Raw genomic sequence first — 13,467 nt, forward strand, 5'->3', positions numbered from 1 at the left:
CTACCCTATATTTCTTTTCAATGCACCTTCACTTTATGTACGAAACCATTTATAGGTCTATCTCTCCTCCTCCTTAACGTTTATGATGGACTGTGTACTCTTTCCAACAATCGATCTTAACCTCTTCTGAAATGCCTATGAGTTTTCTTTGCGCTTCTGTGTTCCGTGATTTGTTATATTTTTTAATTTAGGTTTATTTTATCCTTTGTGGTTTAACCTCACTCTTTTTTTTTTATTTATTTATTTTTCAGTTTCTTGGTTTTTGTCGGGCCCGGTTTGTACTAGGGCAGAGCCCTATATAATAGTACTAAGGCATTCGGCGTTTACGATTAAGATGACTACTGAGTCTCGAGTCGAAAATCATACTTAAAATCCTTTCTAAGCAGAGATATACGTAAGCTATGATTATTATTAAAAAATCTAATAAAATATTTATTTACTGACTTATCTATTTCTTGATCTGTTTATATTCTTTTTAAGGATGTTTGTCCAATTACCGCTCATGAGATTTCTATAGTTGAGTCACAGATCAGCCACCCAGTAAGTTACATGAGACATAATACATACATACATTTTAATCTGTGTTATCCAAATATTCATACATTCTTTCACTTGCATTAATTCTTTTTTGGTATATGTACATATTAACCAACGAAATGGGGAAATAAGAATATAATTTCAGCTGCCATATTTATTGATGAAATTTGATGCAAATCTTATACACCTGAAGTTTCAGAGAATTATTTTCCCCAGCAACATGGATATCTGGACTCAGGCATCAATTCACAACTGCCTGTTGCTGAAGTGTGGTATAAATGAATATCAATGAGTATCGTTGAGAACTGACTGAAGAAACTCATTTCCATGGAAAGGTAACAGAATGAACTGTGGAGGTTATTTTTTGGTGTCCTGGTTTCTCTAAAGGTGCAGCTGGAAGAAGTGTATGCATCAAATTTTTGTAGTGGTCAGTTGTAGTAGGTTGTGGCCTGCAATAAAAGACAAAAATATCAACTTTGTAAATTTGAAAGTTTCATTTCTTTGAATTCAGTACATGACACAGGCCCGTACCCAGAGTTTTTTTTTTTTTTTTTTTTTTTTTTTTGGGGGGGTCGGGGGGGTGGTTCGTTTTTCCCAAAACTGGACTTTTTCTTCTATAAATGTCATTGCATACATATAGGTATATACAGGATGGAGTCCTTGAAAATGTTATTTTAGTTGTATTAAGAAGAAAAATAGGGTATGCGGTCTATGCCCTTCTACCCGATAAGATGTTATTCAAAGAACTGACTTTGGTTAACAGAATTTTACTTAAAATCATTTACAAATATGGTGGCCTATATCATATTCCTATTATCACTATTGTATTTCGTACTACTAAAGAATGATGTTAATGTTTAATAATACAATTTATAAAAAAAATACTAACCAAAAAACAAAAGATTGTTACTTTTTACTTTAAAATTACAGTTCGACACCCCATCCCCCCTTGGTACAGGCCTGTGAAGGCATGCTCTCTTTACCCATACAGGTCACTCTATTTTTTACTAATAATTTTCATTTTTGAAAGTACATCACCCACTCCTCACCTACCTAGATTGTAAACATTTCGTCATCCTACTTCTTTCCTGCTTCAGCCATTACTCTGGGAATCCCGAGGATGGAGTTGATCATTCCTGAATTCCTCTTGTGGGCCTCTGCTGAACTCCAGGGTCCATGGGACACGCGCAGGATTTGGGCTGCAAGTTCTGCCACCACCTAAAATGAAAGTTACGTTTCTATCTAAATAAAGTTCTGCGACCCTTGTTGAATCATTTTAAGTCAAGTATATAAGCTTTAGGAGACGGTTACTGGAAAGATATTAAAGCAACATATATCTTTGTATCAAACTGCAAAGCAACTGCATTTCAGTTTTCCAGTTAGGTTATAAACTTGGTTAAAAGCTAGAATTTCAACAGAGTGATTTCTGAACTCTTATAACGGCCTTATAGCTTACCTGTCTCTCTGTTGTCGTGAGATCTTCCTGGGCAGACACCGTATAGCAGGAGTGAACGACAACTACCATTGCCACAAGGACGGCGAAGAATTTTGCCTGCATTCTAAAAGGAAATCAAGTGGAGTTTCTCTTAAACTAAGGTAACCAGCACATCATTTTACTTAATTTTACTTAGGTAACCGAGATATAGAAACTTTATAGTTTACACCGTATTATGAGAATCTTTTTCAACTATCAGGAGATCACATCATTCCAGATAATAAACAAATCCATATGTAGCCTACTACAGTAGATAGTTAAAACCATTAAATATAAAAAGCTTAATCAAGGATAATACTTATACTTACTTTCAGGTGCTACTGGAGCGAAAGAGTGACTAAGAAGACCGAGGAAGATCGAATGATGTTGTCGTGAGAGAAACTTCCTCTTTTTAAGCAGCTGAGCAGTCCTCTACGGGTGCCGTACCAACACCACACTCCAACCCTACTCGCACCCAACCAACCGTTGGACAATTTGACCCCTTCCCTACGTTTTCTCTTTCTATTGCTTTAATCATATCTCCTCTATAGGTCTGTTCAAGCATGGCATTCATTCTTATCTCGAGGTATTTTCTCTGTGACAATTATAATTTTATTTGAAAGCAATCTGGTTATGGAGTGTTTGTACCCAAGTGTCGGTGTATTGTATGCCAATAAAGTTTATTGGAAAGATATAGGTACAAAATATGGAATATATTGATTTTCTCTGTAAACAAATCATATTAACTAAGAATGACGACTTAATTCATTCTCTCACTGGGTAACAAAATAAAAATGTCAGTGAAAAAGTCCATGAGTCTTTAAAAAGTACATCGGGTGTGGATAAGACCATAGCTATGGAGGCTTCTCTATATCTATGGATAAGATATCGAACAACTGAAAACCTTAAGTATTATTTACGGATGCGAAAATCAAGACAAGCTGCTTTATTTATCGAATGAGACTCTTAGAAGACAATTTCATTGGAAAACAAGAAGCTTAATATCATACACTAGGCTGCTCCTCTGAGTTACAGATATAAAAGTAGGCCATTTTAATGCAAAAGAATGAAAAAATTCAAATTACAATGAATTGATGTTAAAAAACTTAAATTCCGTGAAAAGTTTGGGAAATGAAAAACGCATTAGGATATGTCTGCAAGAATGACAAATATCACAGACGAGTTGAGGAAAGTTAGGTGAGGGGAGAGTTCCGGGTATTATTAGTAATACCCTAAATTATTAGTAGATCAGACGCTATTGGCCTATAATAATAATCTAAGAATAAAAATGTTACTAATGGATGTAAGAAGTGTGCAGTATTAACTAACAAAAGCTAATAAGGCAGCAGGAACTTTGCAGTACTCACAAGATGGTTGGGAGAAATTAGATTTTTAGCAAAGAGGGATCTCTATGTAGAAATATTAAATAATAAATAAAAGAAAAATTTGTCTTCACTCATAATACTACTTCGTATTTAGGAATGATTTAAAATAGGTAATTTTTAAGATAAAGCCCCAGAAGCTCTCTGATAAATAAAATGAATGATGAATAATTAATAGTGTTTGTCTCTGCACATTCTTTTCATGGCTGATTCTTTGTTTTCTTCCGATTGAATTATACATATGCAAATTGAATTTATCTGATAACTTGTACTGACACAAAATATGATCTGTATTATGATCACGAATAGAAATTCCTCGAGAAAAAGCACAATCGGACAAAGAATCGATTAAAAAAAAGAAAGTATGGGTGTCATAGCGTATGACAGTGACTCGGTTTTCCATCTGCTGAATGGGTTACGTAAAAGTTGGATGGTCTTCTTCTTTCGTCGCCAGCATTGGAATCTTGTTGCTCCTCTTGGATCTGTTTCTGGAATAATAATAATAGTAATAATAAGATAGATAACGAGCTATTGTGCTTCTGTTAACGTAAGGAAGAGAATAAGTAGCTGGGATGGTGATTTTGGTCTGTCATAGACGAGGTGAAGAGGGACCATGGGCCTAGCAGCAAAATACAAACATATGAATAAATAAAGGCTTGTGAGACCTGAAGGTTGCGCTCCCTCATAATAGAAATTTCTCGTTGATAAAATCACGTGTCTCGTACATATTTTTACAGGCAAACAGATAGCTAGAATCAAAATAAAAATAATTCTATAACTTCATGATAGTAACTTACTAAATAGATATATAATATCTGACGACGCCATTCCTCCTTCACAAAAGCAGGGGAAAATCGTCACTGCTATGGATGGCAAGGGTGGTCGAGGTTTCTCGTCGTTTCCCACTTCTTGGATGCTCAGCAAAATAACGCAATTGTCAAACGACTGATTAGGTTATAAATAAGCAATAATTAAGTGATTGGGAATAAAATGTTAAAGGTCATAATCTTGGTCATTTATATACATACATACATAGCTACATAACATATTTAGGAAGACAAAAGGCTAAAATTCGGGTAGGCGGCTACATCAGGTTTCTTTTATCCCAACCAGTAAAACTGGCCTTGCTTAGATAGGTATTAAATCTGGTTCGATATTCATTCATATGATTAAACTGTAATGCCACGAAGCTCGGATGCACACAGTTGTCCCTTCATTGCGTTCAAATAAGATGATAATCGTACAAGACACAATAAATGTGGAAAGAATTGAAACTCTTGCTTGAATGGAGCTAAAAAAAACATAATAGTTGACAAAAAAAAAATGATGCAGACAAAACAAGGTAGGACGAGAAAAAATTGTCTTTGAATGGAACCCTGGGGTTGAAGGTGGGGGAGGGGACGGGAGGGAGGGGTTGTTGGACAGGTATGGCCCAGGAAAGGGGTTGACACTGCTTAAAAAGTGGGAGATTCTCTCTGGACGCCACCATTCGATCTTCGTTTGTCTTCCTGATCACCCACTTATTTCGTCTCTCTCAAAGTATTCATTCACAAGCGGTTCTGTATTTCATAATTATTTCCCTTTACATGAACTCAGTATGAACTACCAACACACGATTTTGTTTTCTGTTTTGATGTGAATTTATCTTAGATGGTTGATACAGAGAACATGACGTTTTCACAGATAACCTTATCCATGCGCTTGACTTTCTTTCAGAATGCAGTCAAAATTCGTAGCTGTCTGCTTGGCCTTGGTGGTCGTCGTTCTCTCCTGCTATGCAATGGCTCAGGAAGATCTCATGATAACAGAGAGACAGGTGAGTCTATCATTGCCAGGAGGTTATTAAAACAGAGGGTAAGGGAAAAAATGGATCTTTTCTAGATGGTGGCCCCAAAGGATTTTGACCTGGTATGTATCACGGCCTGTTTGGTACAAGCCTGGTGGGGATATAACCGTAAAAACATAAACAAAAGACTGTAAATATCATTAAGTTAATGACCCCCAAGAAATATTAGTCTTAGATAACGAGCCCCGAACATTGCTTAGAGTCACTCTCTATAAAAGAGCAACCACCCTCCACAAAAAAAGAGAAAAAAAAGTAGTTTTGGTCATTAGATTACGTAGTACAGAATGCAAACTGGAAGCCTCCAATACATTGTTACTTCACAGTACAAAACAAAAACTTTGATTACAATTTTGGATGTGACTTTCATTGCAGGTTGTGGCAGAACTTGCTGCCCAAATCCTGCGAGTGGCCCACGGATCCTGGAACGCAGTTGAGGCCCACAAGAGGAATTCGGGAATGATCAACTCCATCCTCGGAATTCCCAGAGTCATGGCTGAAGCGGGAAAGAAATAAGACGACGGACTGTTTACATTCTAATTTCTAGGTAAATAAGTAGTAAGAAAGTATACTGCGAGACTGAAACAATGAACGGGCCTCGGTAAAATGAAATTGATAATATAGTGTATTCAAAGGAATGTAAGCAGATATTTTTTTTTTGTCTTTTATTTTCAGGACACGATGTACTGTAATGGACCATCATGCAAATTTGCTGCATTTACTTCTTCTTCTCACTGTACCTTGAGAGAAACCGAGGAATCAAAAGTGACCTCCGTAAATTCGTTCTGTGATTGCTCCCTGAAAATTTCTCCAGTCAGTTGTTAACAAAATTCATTGACTTCATTTATGCTGCAGTCATCAATAGACAGTTAAAAAATGATGACTGTTTTAACATATCCTTATTACAAGAGATAATGTCTCAGACGCTTCATATCTGTAAGGTTTGCGTTAGATTTAAGAAATACATATGGCAGCTAATGTTATTCCTTTCTCTACCCATTTTTGTGGATATATATTCATATATGCAAGATTCTATCACGTGAGAGCGTGTATGAATATCTGGATCACACAGATTATGCATGCATGAATTTATGCAAATTTTCTTACTAAGTAAAATGTAGACCAATCTAATAATGGAAGCCAAACCTGTTTATGATCTGTTCTGTAAATATTGTAAAGATAGCAATGTACTTCACCCATGAGTTGTTAGCAACCATCCCTTCAAATTGGCAATATCCAAAGGTCTTGAAAATGGTATAAAGGAAATTAGTCTACAAGTGGATAGGATTGCCTGTATATAAACGATAGGCACACAAATAAATCTTTTCACATCTCATACAACCTACGGAGGTATGCATCTCAACTATGCAAATCTGACTGTAAGATAAATTGATTATATCTCCAAATATGGCTTCCAGCTTCTTTCGGGTCAGCTTAGAAATGATTTTAACAATGACTGTCAAGCCACGGTGTTTTCATTTGACAACATTAAATGCCGAATAACTTTTTCAGTCCAGACTTGAAAAAATGAGACAACTGGGTGTTGCTAAAGGTGAAAGGAAGCAATAGACCTGTCTCGTCAAAGGAAAAATATTATAAGTCAGGGATATTGCGCCTCCTGAGAGGAGAAAGGAACTCTTCACTTGAGCTGACCAGGATTGACTAAAACTGGCATTAGGGGAGAGAGAGAGAGAGAGAGAGAGAGAGAGAGAGAGAGAGAGAGAGAGAGAGAGAGAGAAATTTAATCTTTTCGAAGCCTGAAGAATAAAGTTTTAGTCAGACACGAGAGACGTTAGATATTTGCACTATGCGTATTAAGCTATACCAGTTTTGTCTCAGCGTCATCTGCAATAAGGACTTGATACCAGGACGACCCAACTCTCAGACATGAAGCTAAAAGACTGAGACAAGGAAAAACAAAAGGAAGAGAAGTTGTGAAAAGGTTAGGAAAGAAAAGACATAAATGAGAGAGGAACAAGTTAAGTATATCTTAGTTTTACCAGACCACTGAACTGATTAACAGCTCTCCTAGGGCTGGCCCAAAGGATTAGATATTTTTACTTGGCTAGGAACCAATTGGTTACCTGGCAACGGGACCTACAGCTTATTGTGGGATCCGAACCACACGACATCGAGAAATGAATTTCTATTACCAATAATAAATTCCTCTGATTTCGTGTTGGCCGAGACGAGAATCGAACTCGGACAACCAGATTGGTAGCCGAGCGCGAAGTCCACTTGTCCAACGGGAAGCTGAGATGGAGAAAAGAGCTAGAACTCTGATTAGGAAAAGTACAGATGTTGATTCACCAAGTATAACAATTATAAGAGATTGTGAAAATCTTCATTGTTCTGTGCTCTCCAGGCCTGAATGTTAAATTCATTCAATCTCCCAATAATATTCCTTCTTAATCTCAACGAATGGTAATTTACTATTTTTTTTATTAGTTTCCGCACAACTAGTTGAACATTCTTGTTCTGTGGGAAGTTGCAAAATGCCATACCTCTTGCAAGAAACTAATTAATAATATTTTATAACGATTTTGTTCAAAATTTTCAGTTGCATTTCTTCGAGTATTCTGTAATAATAGCCTCATTAACTCGAGGAACAGTAGAGTACAAACAATCTCTGTAGGTACTGGAGTAAAAAATCATTATCCAGTAAGAGAGTGAATAAAGTTTACTCAGAAAGAGGAGCAACAATATCTCCAATAGAATTCATTTATGAAACTTTTGATGAAATTTAGACTGACACGCCAATCTCTGGGACAATTCCAGTCATCCAGGGCTTAAGGCAGTGAAAAGAGAGATGGGAGTGGTTGGATAAGGTAGTGGAAGGAGAGATTGGAGTGGTTGGATAAGGCTGTGAAAAGAGAGATGGGAGTGGTCGTATAAGGCAATGAAAAGTGAGATGGGAGTGGTCGGATAAGGCAGTGAAAGAGAGAGAGAGAGAGAGAGAGAGAGAGAGAGAGAGAGAGAGAGAGAGAGAGAGGGAGAGAGAGACTGGTTAGGAACCTTCTTTATACAAGCACTCAAGTGTCTCATTGTCTCATTGTAATAGTTGTTTCGTATATGTAGTTTAAGACTTTGAATAACTTTCGAAACTGAACCATAACTTATATAATTGATATGGTTACGAACCTACTGCTAGACTTCAAGCAGCTAAGACAACATGGCTGACCAGTCCTTGATATGCTGTCAGGTAAGGAGATTTACCTTTAAAGTGAATAGTACTCCAATGACATATATTAACTTTATACTCACAATGTCATGTGTAACGTGTTCTTTACACATGACAGGAAGCACTGCAATGTGATGGATGTAGCTACTGGCAGCACCGGACCTGCGGAAGTGGGATCACCCGGGAGCAATACAGGGCTGCTGTTAAAGAAGGTTATATTGACTGGATGTGTCACATGTGTATTCAAGAAAATCAAAGTCCGGGGGAAACTTGTGTAGTTTCGGGTACAAACACGGAATATTTTGAGGATGCAGTGGCAATGAGTGATGTGCATAGCGAGAATCTGGATTCTTTTGAAGGTGGAGTGTCAAATGTCAGTGGTGGTTCTTCAGTTGAGGATCCTACGCCAATGGAAATGTCTCCCTCGAGGGAGACAGTAACATTTGAAAAGATTGAATTATCTTCACAAAGAGGAAATTCGAAACTTATTGACAGCACTGGCTACTCTTACACACTAAAAAGAAAAACTAACGTGTATTCATTGGCGATGTGTGGTTAGAAACAAAAAAATCTCATGCATGGCGACAGTAAAAGAAGTGGGTAACACTTTTATTAGAGGGCATGCTGAACACTGCCATCCACCCAGACCAGCTGTGCTGCAAAAAGTAAGGTGTGTACACTCGTAAAGGAAAAGGCAATGGAAGACGTTTTTCGCCCTGCTTCTGATATTGTTGACGAGGTACTTCCGGAGCAAGCAAGTCCTACCATTCCTCTTTCATATCTACCGGCTCCATTAAATCTTGCTAGGCAGAGAAATCGTAAACGGAAGGCAAATCGATCACGAGAACCGCAAGACCTCGATTTCGAAATTAGCGATGCCCACATTTCTGAACACTTTTTGCAACGGGATATTACTTTCGGAGAAAGACGGCATTTGATATTTGCCACAGATGATCAACTTAAGTTACTATCGAAAGCGAAGCAGTGGTATGCCGATGCTACTTTCAAAATAGTATGCAAACCATTCACACAACTGTTCAGCATCCATGCATTTGTGAAATATGATGGGCAATTGAAGCAAGTTCCCCTTTTGTTTGCGATTATGTCAGGAAAAAGGCGCAGAGTCTACAAAAAAGTTCTTTGTGAAATAAGGGAGCTGATAGGTGAGCATGCCCTTAAAGTTGAAGAAGTTTTGATTGACTTTGAAGGCAGTGTATGGCGTGCTATTCCCGACATTTTACCAAATGTTACGATCCGTGATTGTGCTTTCCTCTGGGGCCAGGCTGTGTGGAGGAAAGTGCAAGAATTAGGCCTTCAAAGTTCTTACACAAACGATGTCGGCACTTACAAGTTTTTAAGGCAGTTGTTGTCGCTCCCATATATGCCACAAGAACATAGAAGAGCATCAGAACAAATATTGATGTTGAGGGATGGCATAACAGAATAAACTTAAAGGCAAGGAAAGGAAACTTAAATTTGTATTTACTTTTAAAGCTCCTACATGATGAGGCAAAGATAGTTAATTACAGGTGCGGCTGCTGTCAGAAGGGAAGGTTTTGAGAAAGCAGCAACATAAGTATAATAAACATCACGGCCAACTTGTAAAACTATGGGACGAATATAATAATGATGAATGATCTCGAAAGAGAGAACAAAACACAGTAAAAGAAAATAACACAATATAATAATAAAAAATAGCTTTAACAAAGTAAATTTGGATGTGGGCCGAGTTGGTATATAGTGGGCCGAGCTGGTAGTGGGCAGAGTTGGTACTTGGTAGTCACAATGGGCCAACTTGGCGATGGGACGAGTTGGACTACATCCACAAGGAGTACCCCTCTAACAATCGATATTCCATTTCACTTTATGATGTATAATATACCATTCAAGATGATACCCCATAGTCCAGACTTCTCGTATTAAATATAATTTAAAATATAATATTGGAAAATATAATTATGGATTACGCCTACACACACATGAGCGGGCGTACACACAAACACACACACAGAGTCGTACTATACATATGTGTATTGTAATTTGAGTTTATATGCTTTACTCACACATGTGCACATAAAATGAATATATTATGGGAAGATTAAGTTACATATACTGTACTTTCCCAGTTTTTTTTAATGCATAACTTTTACCCCATATTTCCTTCTAGCATCTCAGATCATATTTTTCTCTTCTGATACATGATTAATGTAAATGTAACCTTTGTCTGAGAAAACTAGCCATATTATATATATTATATATATATATATATATTATATATATATATATATATATATATAGATATGTCACGGAGGAAATTGAAAACACGAGAACTGGCGAGATCTTTCGGTCTTAACGACTCTTTACTTAAGGCAAAAGGAAAACTGATCAGAACAGAGAAAAGCACAGTATAAGTAGGTACAGTATACAAACGGACATTACAGTATTAACATAAGGTCCAATTCACTTTGAAGAAACGAATAAACGAGAAAAACCACACGTGGTCACAGGTAATTTAGTCAGAACACAATACATTTTGAGAACAGAGGCATATACGACCGGACAGTAGAGATTTAGTAAAATTCCGAGTATTAGATTAAGTATTTAGGAGCGGTGTGGTCAGACACATTGGTCAAAGGCATCTTAATTCGAAAAACAATAAAATTTGTATTATATATAAAGTGAAAGTTACAAAAATGTTCAAACAAGGAGTGAGAAACGAACATAGGATATAAATATAGCGAGCATGAAGAGAGAAAAAAATAATAGCTAAAACCGTGTGGGACTAATTAATTAGTAGTTAATTCATTTATTTTAAGGTCCCTCTTCAAACACATTTTACAAATATATGAGTCCAAATGGTAAAGGGTCGTTAAGACGGAAAGATCACGGCAGTTCTTGTGTTTTTGTTTCCCTCCGTGGCATCACCTTTATACATAGCATCACGTTTTCTATATTTCGGGATAAAGTTATCCATATATATATATATATAAATGGATAACTTTATCCCGAAATATAGAAAACGTGATGCTATGTATAAAGGTGATGCCACGGAGGGAAACGAAAACACGAGAACTGCCGTGATCTTTCCGTCTTAACGACCCTTTACCATTTTTACATGATGACTCCTTCAGAAAAAGGTTTACCCAGATTATGGAAAAACATTATGGTGCAGTCAGCATTAAACTAATACCAAAAATCCATTAACAATTGGGTCTTTCTTTAAATGTAAAGATCGATTGAGTCCCTTCTTGACCTCAAATGTAGTATATAAATATACTTGCCCAAAGTGTAACTCTGGGAATTACGTGGGATCTACGAAGAGGTTACTGAAGGTCAGAATCGATTCTCATCGTGGAATAAGTTTCCCAAACAGGAAGTAGGCTCTCCAACCCTGAACATTCAAATATCAGGAACCATGCAAAAATCTGCAAAACGCAAATCGAAAGAGACGATTTTTGCATCATAGGGCAAACACCAAACCCCCAAGAATTACCCATTTTAGAGTCGTTACTCATTAAGCAGCTGGTACCCCAGTTGAATACCCAAACCTCCTCCATCCAACTGTACCTTAGTTAACGTGTCTCCATTTTTTTTTTTTTTTTGTCTCCTATCAATCAGTCTTTCTCTCTCTTAACTTGAGATTGGTTGGCAGTTCCAGCTTTTAAATAATAATTTTCTGTAATTGTATATTTTAGTAAATTTTGTCTTTTTACGATTTTTTTAATTTTTTTCGTAAATTTTAAGATTGTTTTTATAATATTATTTTTATTAATTGACAGATTCCCAGAAGATGCAATAAATGTTATTACGAAACGTTGGAATAAAGAACTATGTAGATTGGCCTGTTTCCTTCAGTCAACACCTGATTTGATATATATATATATATATATATATATATATATATATCATATATATATATTATATTAATATATATATAATATATATATATATATATCTGTGTAATATAGTATAATAAAACTCCACAACATTGAACGGATCACATAGCTACGCTTAAGGATCATCAAGCATAAAACTAACACCATTCTGCACCGGTCACCCCTATATTTCTTTTCAATGCACCTTCACTTTATGTACGAAAACCATTTATAGGTCTATCTCTCCTCCTCCTCAACGTTTATGATGGACTGTGTACTCTTTCCAACAATCGATCTTAACCTCTTCTGAAATGCCTATGAGTTTTCTTTGCGCTTCTGTGTTCCGTGATTTATTATATTTTTTCATTTAGGTTTATTTTATCCTTTGTGGTTTAACCTCACTCTTTTTTTTTTTTTTTATTTTTCAGTTTCTTGATTTTTGTCGGGCCCGGTTTGTACTAGGGCAGAGCCCTATATAAAAGTACTAGGGCATTCGGCGTTTACGATTAAGATGACTACTGAGTCTCGAGTCGAAAATCATACTTAAAAACATTTCTAAGCAGACATATAAACTATGATTATTATTAAAAAATCTTATAAAATATTTATTTATTGACTTATCTATTTCTTGATCTGTTTATATTCTTTTTAAGGATGTTTGTTCAATTACCGCTCGTGAGATTTCTATGGTTGAGTCACAGATCAGCCACAAGTAAGTTACATGACACATAATACATACATACATTTTTATCTGTGCTATCCAAATATTCATACATTCTTTCACCTGCATTAACTCTTTTTTAGTTTATGTACACATATTAACCAACGAAATGGGGAAATAACAAAATAATTTCAGCTGCCATATTTATTGATGAAATTTGAAGCAAATCTTATACACCTGAAGTTTCAGATTTTTTTCCCCAGCAACATGGATATCTGGACTCAGGCATCAATTCACAACTGCCTGTTGCAGAACTGAAGATCAATGAGTTACGTTGAGATCTGGCTGAAGAAACTCATTTCCATGGAAAGGTAACAGAATGAACTGTAGAGGTTATTTTTTTGGTGTCAATAAACCCAGAGTTTTTTTTTTTTTTTTTTTTTTTTTTTTTTTTTTTTTTTTTTTTTTTGTGGGGGGGTGGTTCGTTTTTCCTAAAACTTGACTTTTTCTTCTA

General features: G+C 36.2%; 2 protein-coding genes across 3 annotated transcripts; one reads left to right on the plus strand and one right to left on the minus strand.

Annotated features, from left to right (window-relative positions):
• Nucleotides 1-688: 688 nt before the first annotated feature.
• On the minus strand, nucleotides 689-2,391 carry LOC135214270 (pigment-dispersing hormone type 1-like). Of its 2 annotated transcripts, none has more exons than XM_064248395.1 (4): nucleotides 2,341-2,391; nucleotides 1,994-2,096; nucleotides 1,591-1,755; nucleotides 689-930 (listed from the first exon to the last, which is right to left on the minus strand). In XM_064248395.1, exons 2-3 carry the CDS (start codon nucleotides 2,093-2,095, stop codon nucleotides 1,615-1,617), a joined length of 243 nt encoding a protein of 80 aa, XP_064104465.1. In that variant the 5' UTR covers nucleotide 2,096; nucleotides 2,341-2,391; the 3' UTR covers nucleotides 689-930; nucleotides 1,591-1,614. The 2 variants fall into 2 exon arrangements, with proteins under 2 accessions (XP_064104465.1, XP_064104457.1); XM_064248387.1 differs by having other exon boundaries at nucleotides 689-986.
• Nucleotides 2,392-4,883: 2,492 nt separating this feature from the next.
• Nucleotides 4,884-6,204, plus strand: LOC135214288 (pigment-dispersing hormone type 1-like). Its single transcript, XM_064248421.1, has 4 exons — nucleotides 4,884-4,932; nucleotides 5,110-5,209; nucleotides 5,612-5,783; nucleotides 5,912-6,204. Exons 2-3 carry the CDS (start codon nucleotides 5,111-5,113, stop codon nucleotides 5,750-5,752), a joined length of 240 nt encoding a protein of 79 aa, XP_064104491.1. The 5' UTR covers nucleotides 4,884-4,932; nucleotide 5,110; the 3' UTR covers nucleotides 5,753-5,783; nucleotides 5,912-6,204.
• Nucleotides 6,205-13,467: the final 7,263 nt, after the last annotated feature.

The sequence above is a fragment of the Macrobrachium nipponense genome, chromosome 19 (genome assembly GCF_015104395.2).
Source record: "Macrobrachium nipponense isolate FS-2020 chromosome 19, ASM1510439v2, whole genome shotgun sequence".
NCBI classification, from domain to species: Eukaryota; Metazoa; Arthropoda; class Malacostraca; order Decapoda; family Palaemonidae; genus Macrobrachium; species Macrobrachium nipponense.

Coding starts and splice junctions, on each gene's coding strand:
- LOC135214288 (XM_064248421.1), top strand. CDS start 5,111: ATGCAGTCAAAATTCGTAGCTGTCTGCTTGGCCTTGGTGGTCGTCGTT. Junction 5,210..5,611: donor TCATGATAACAGAGAGACAG/GTGAGTCTATCA, acceptor CTTTCATTGCAG/GTTGTGGCAGAACTTGCTGC.
- LOC135214270 (XM_064248395.1), bottom strand. CDS start 2,095: ATGCAGGCAAAATTCTTCGCCGTCCTTGTGGCAATGGTAGTTGTCGTT. Junction 1,756..1,993: donor TCACGACAACAGAGAGACAG/GTAAGCTATAAG, acceptor CTTTCATTTTAG/GTGGTGGCAGAACTTGCAGC.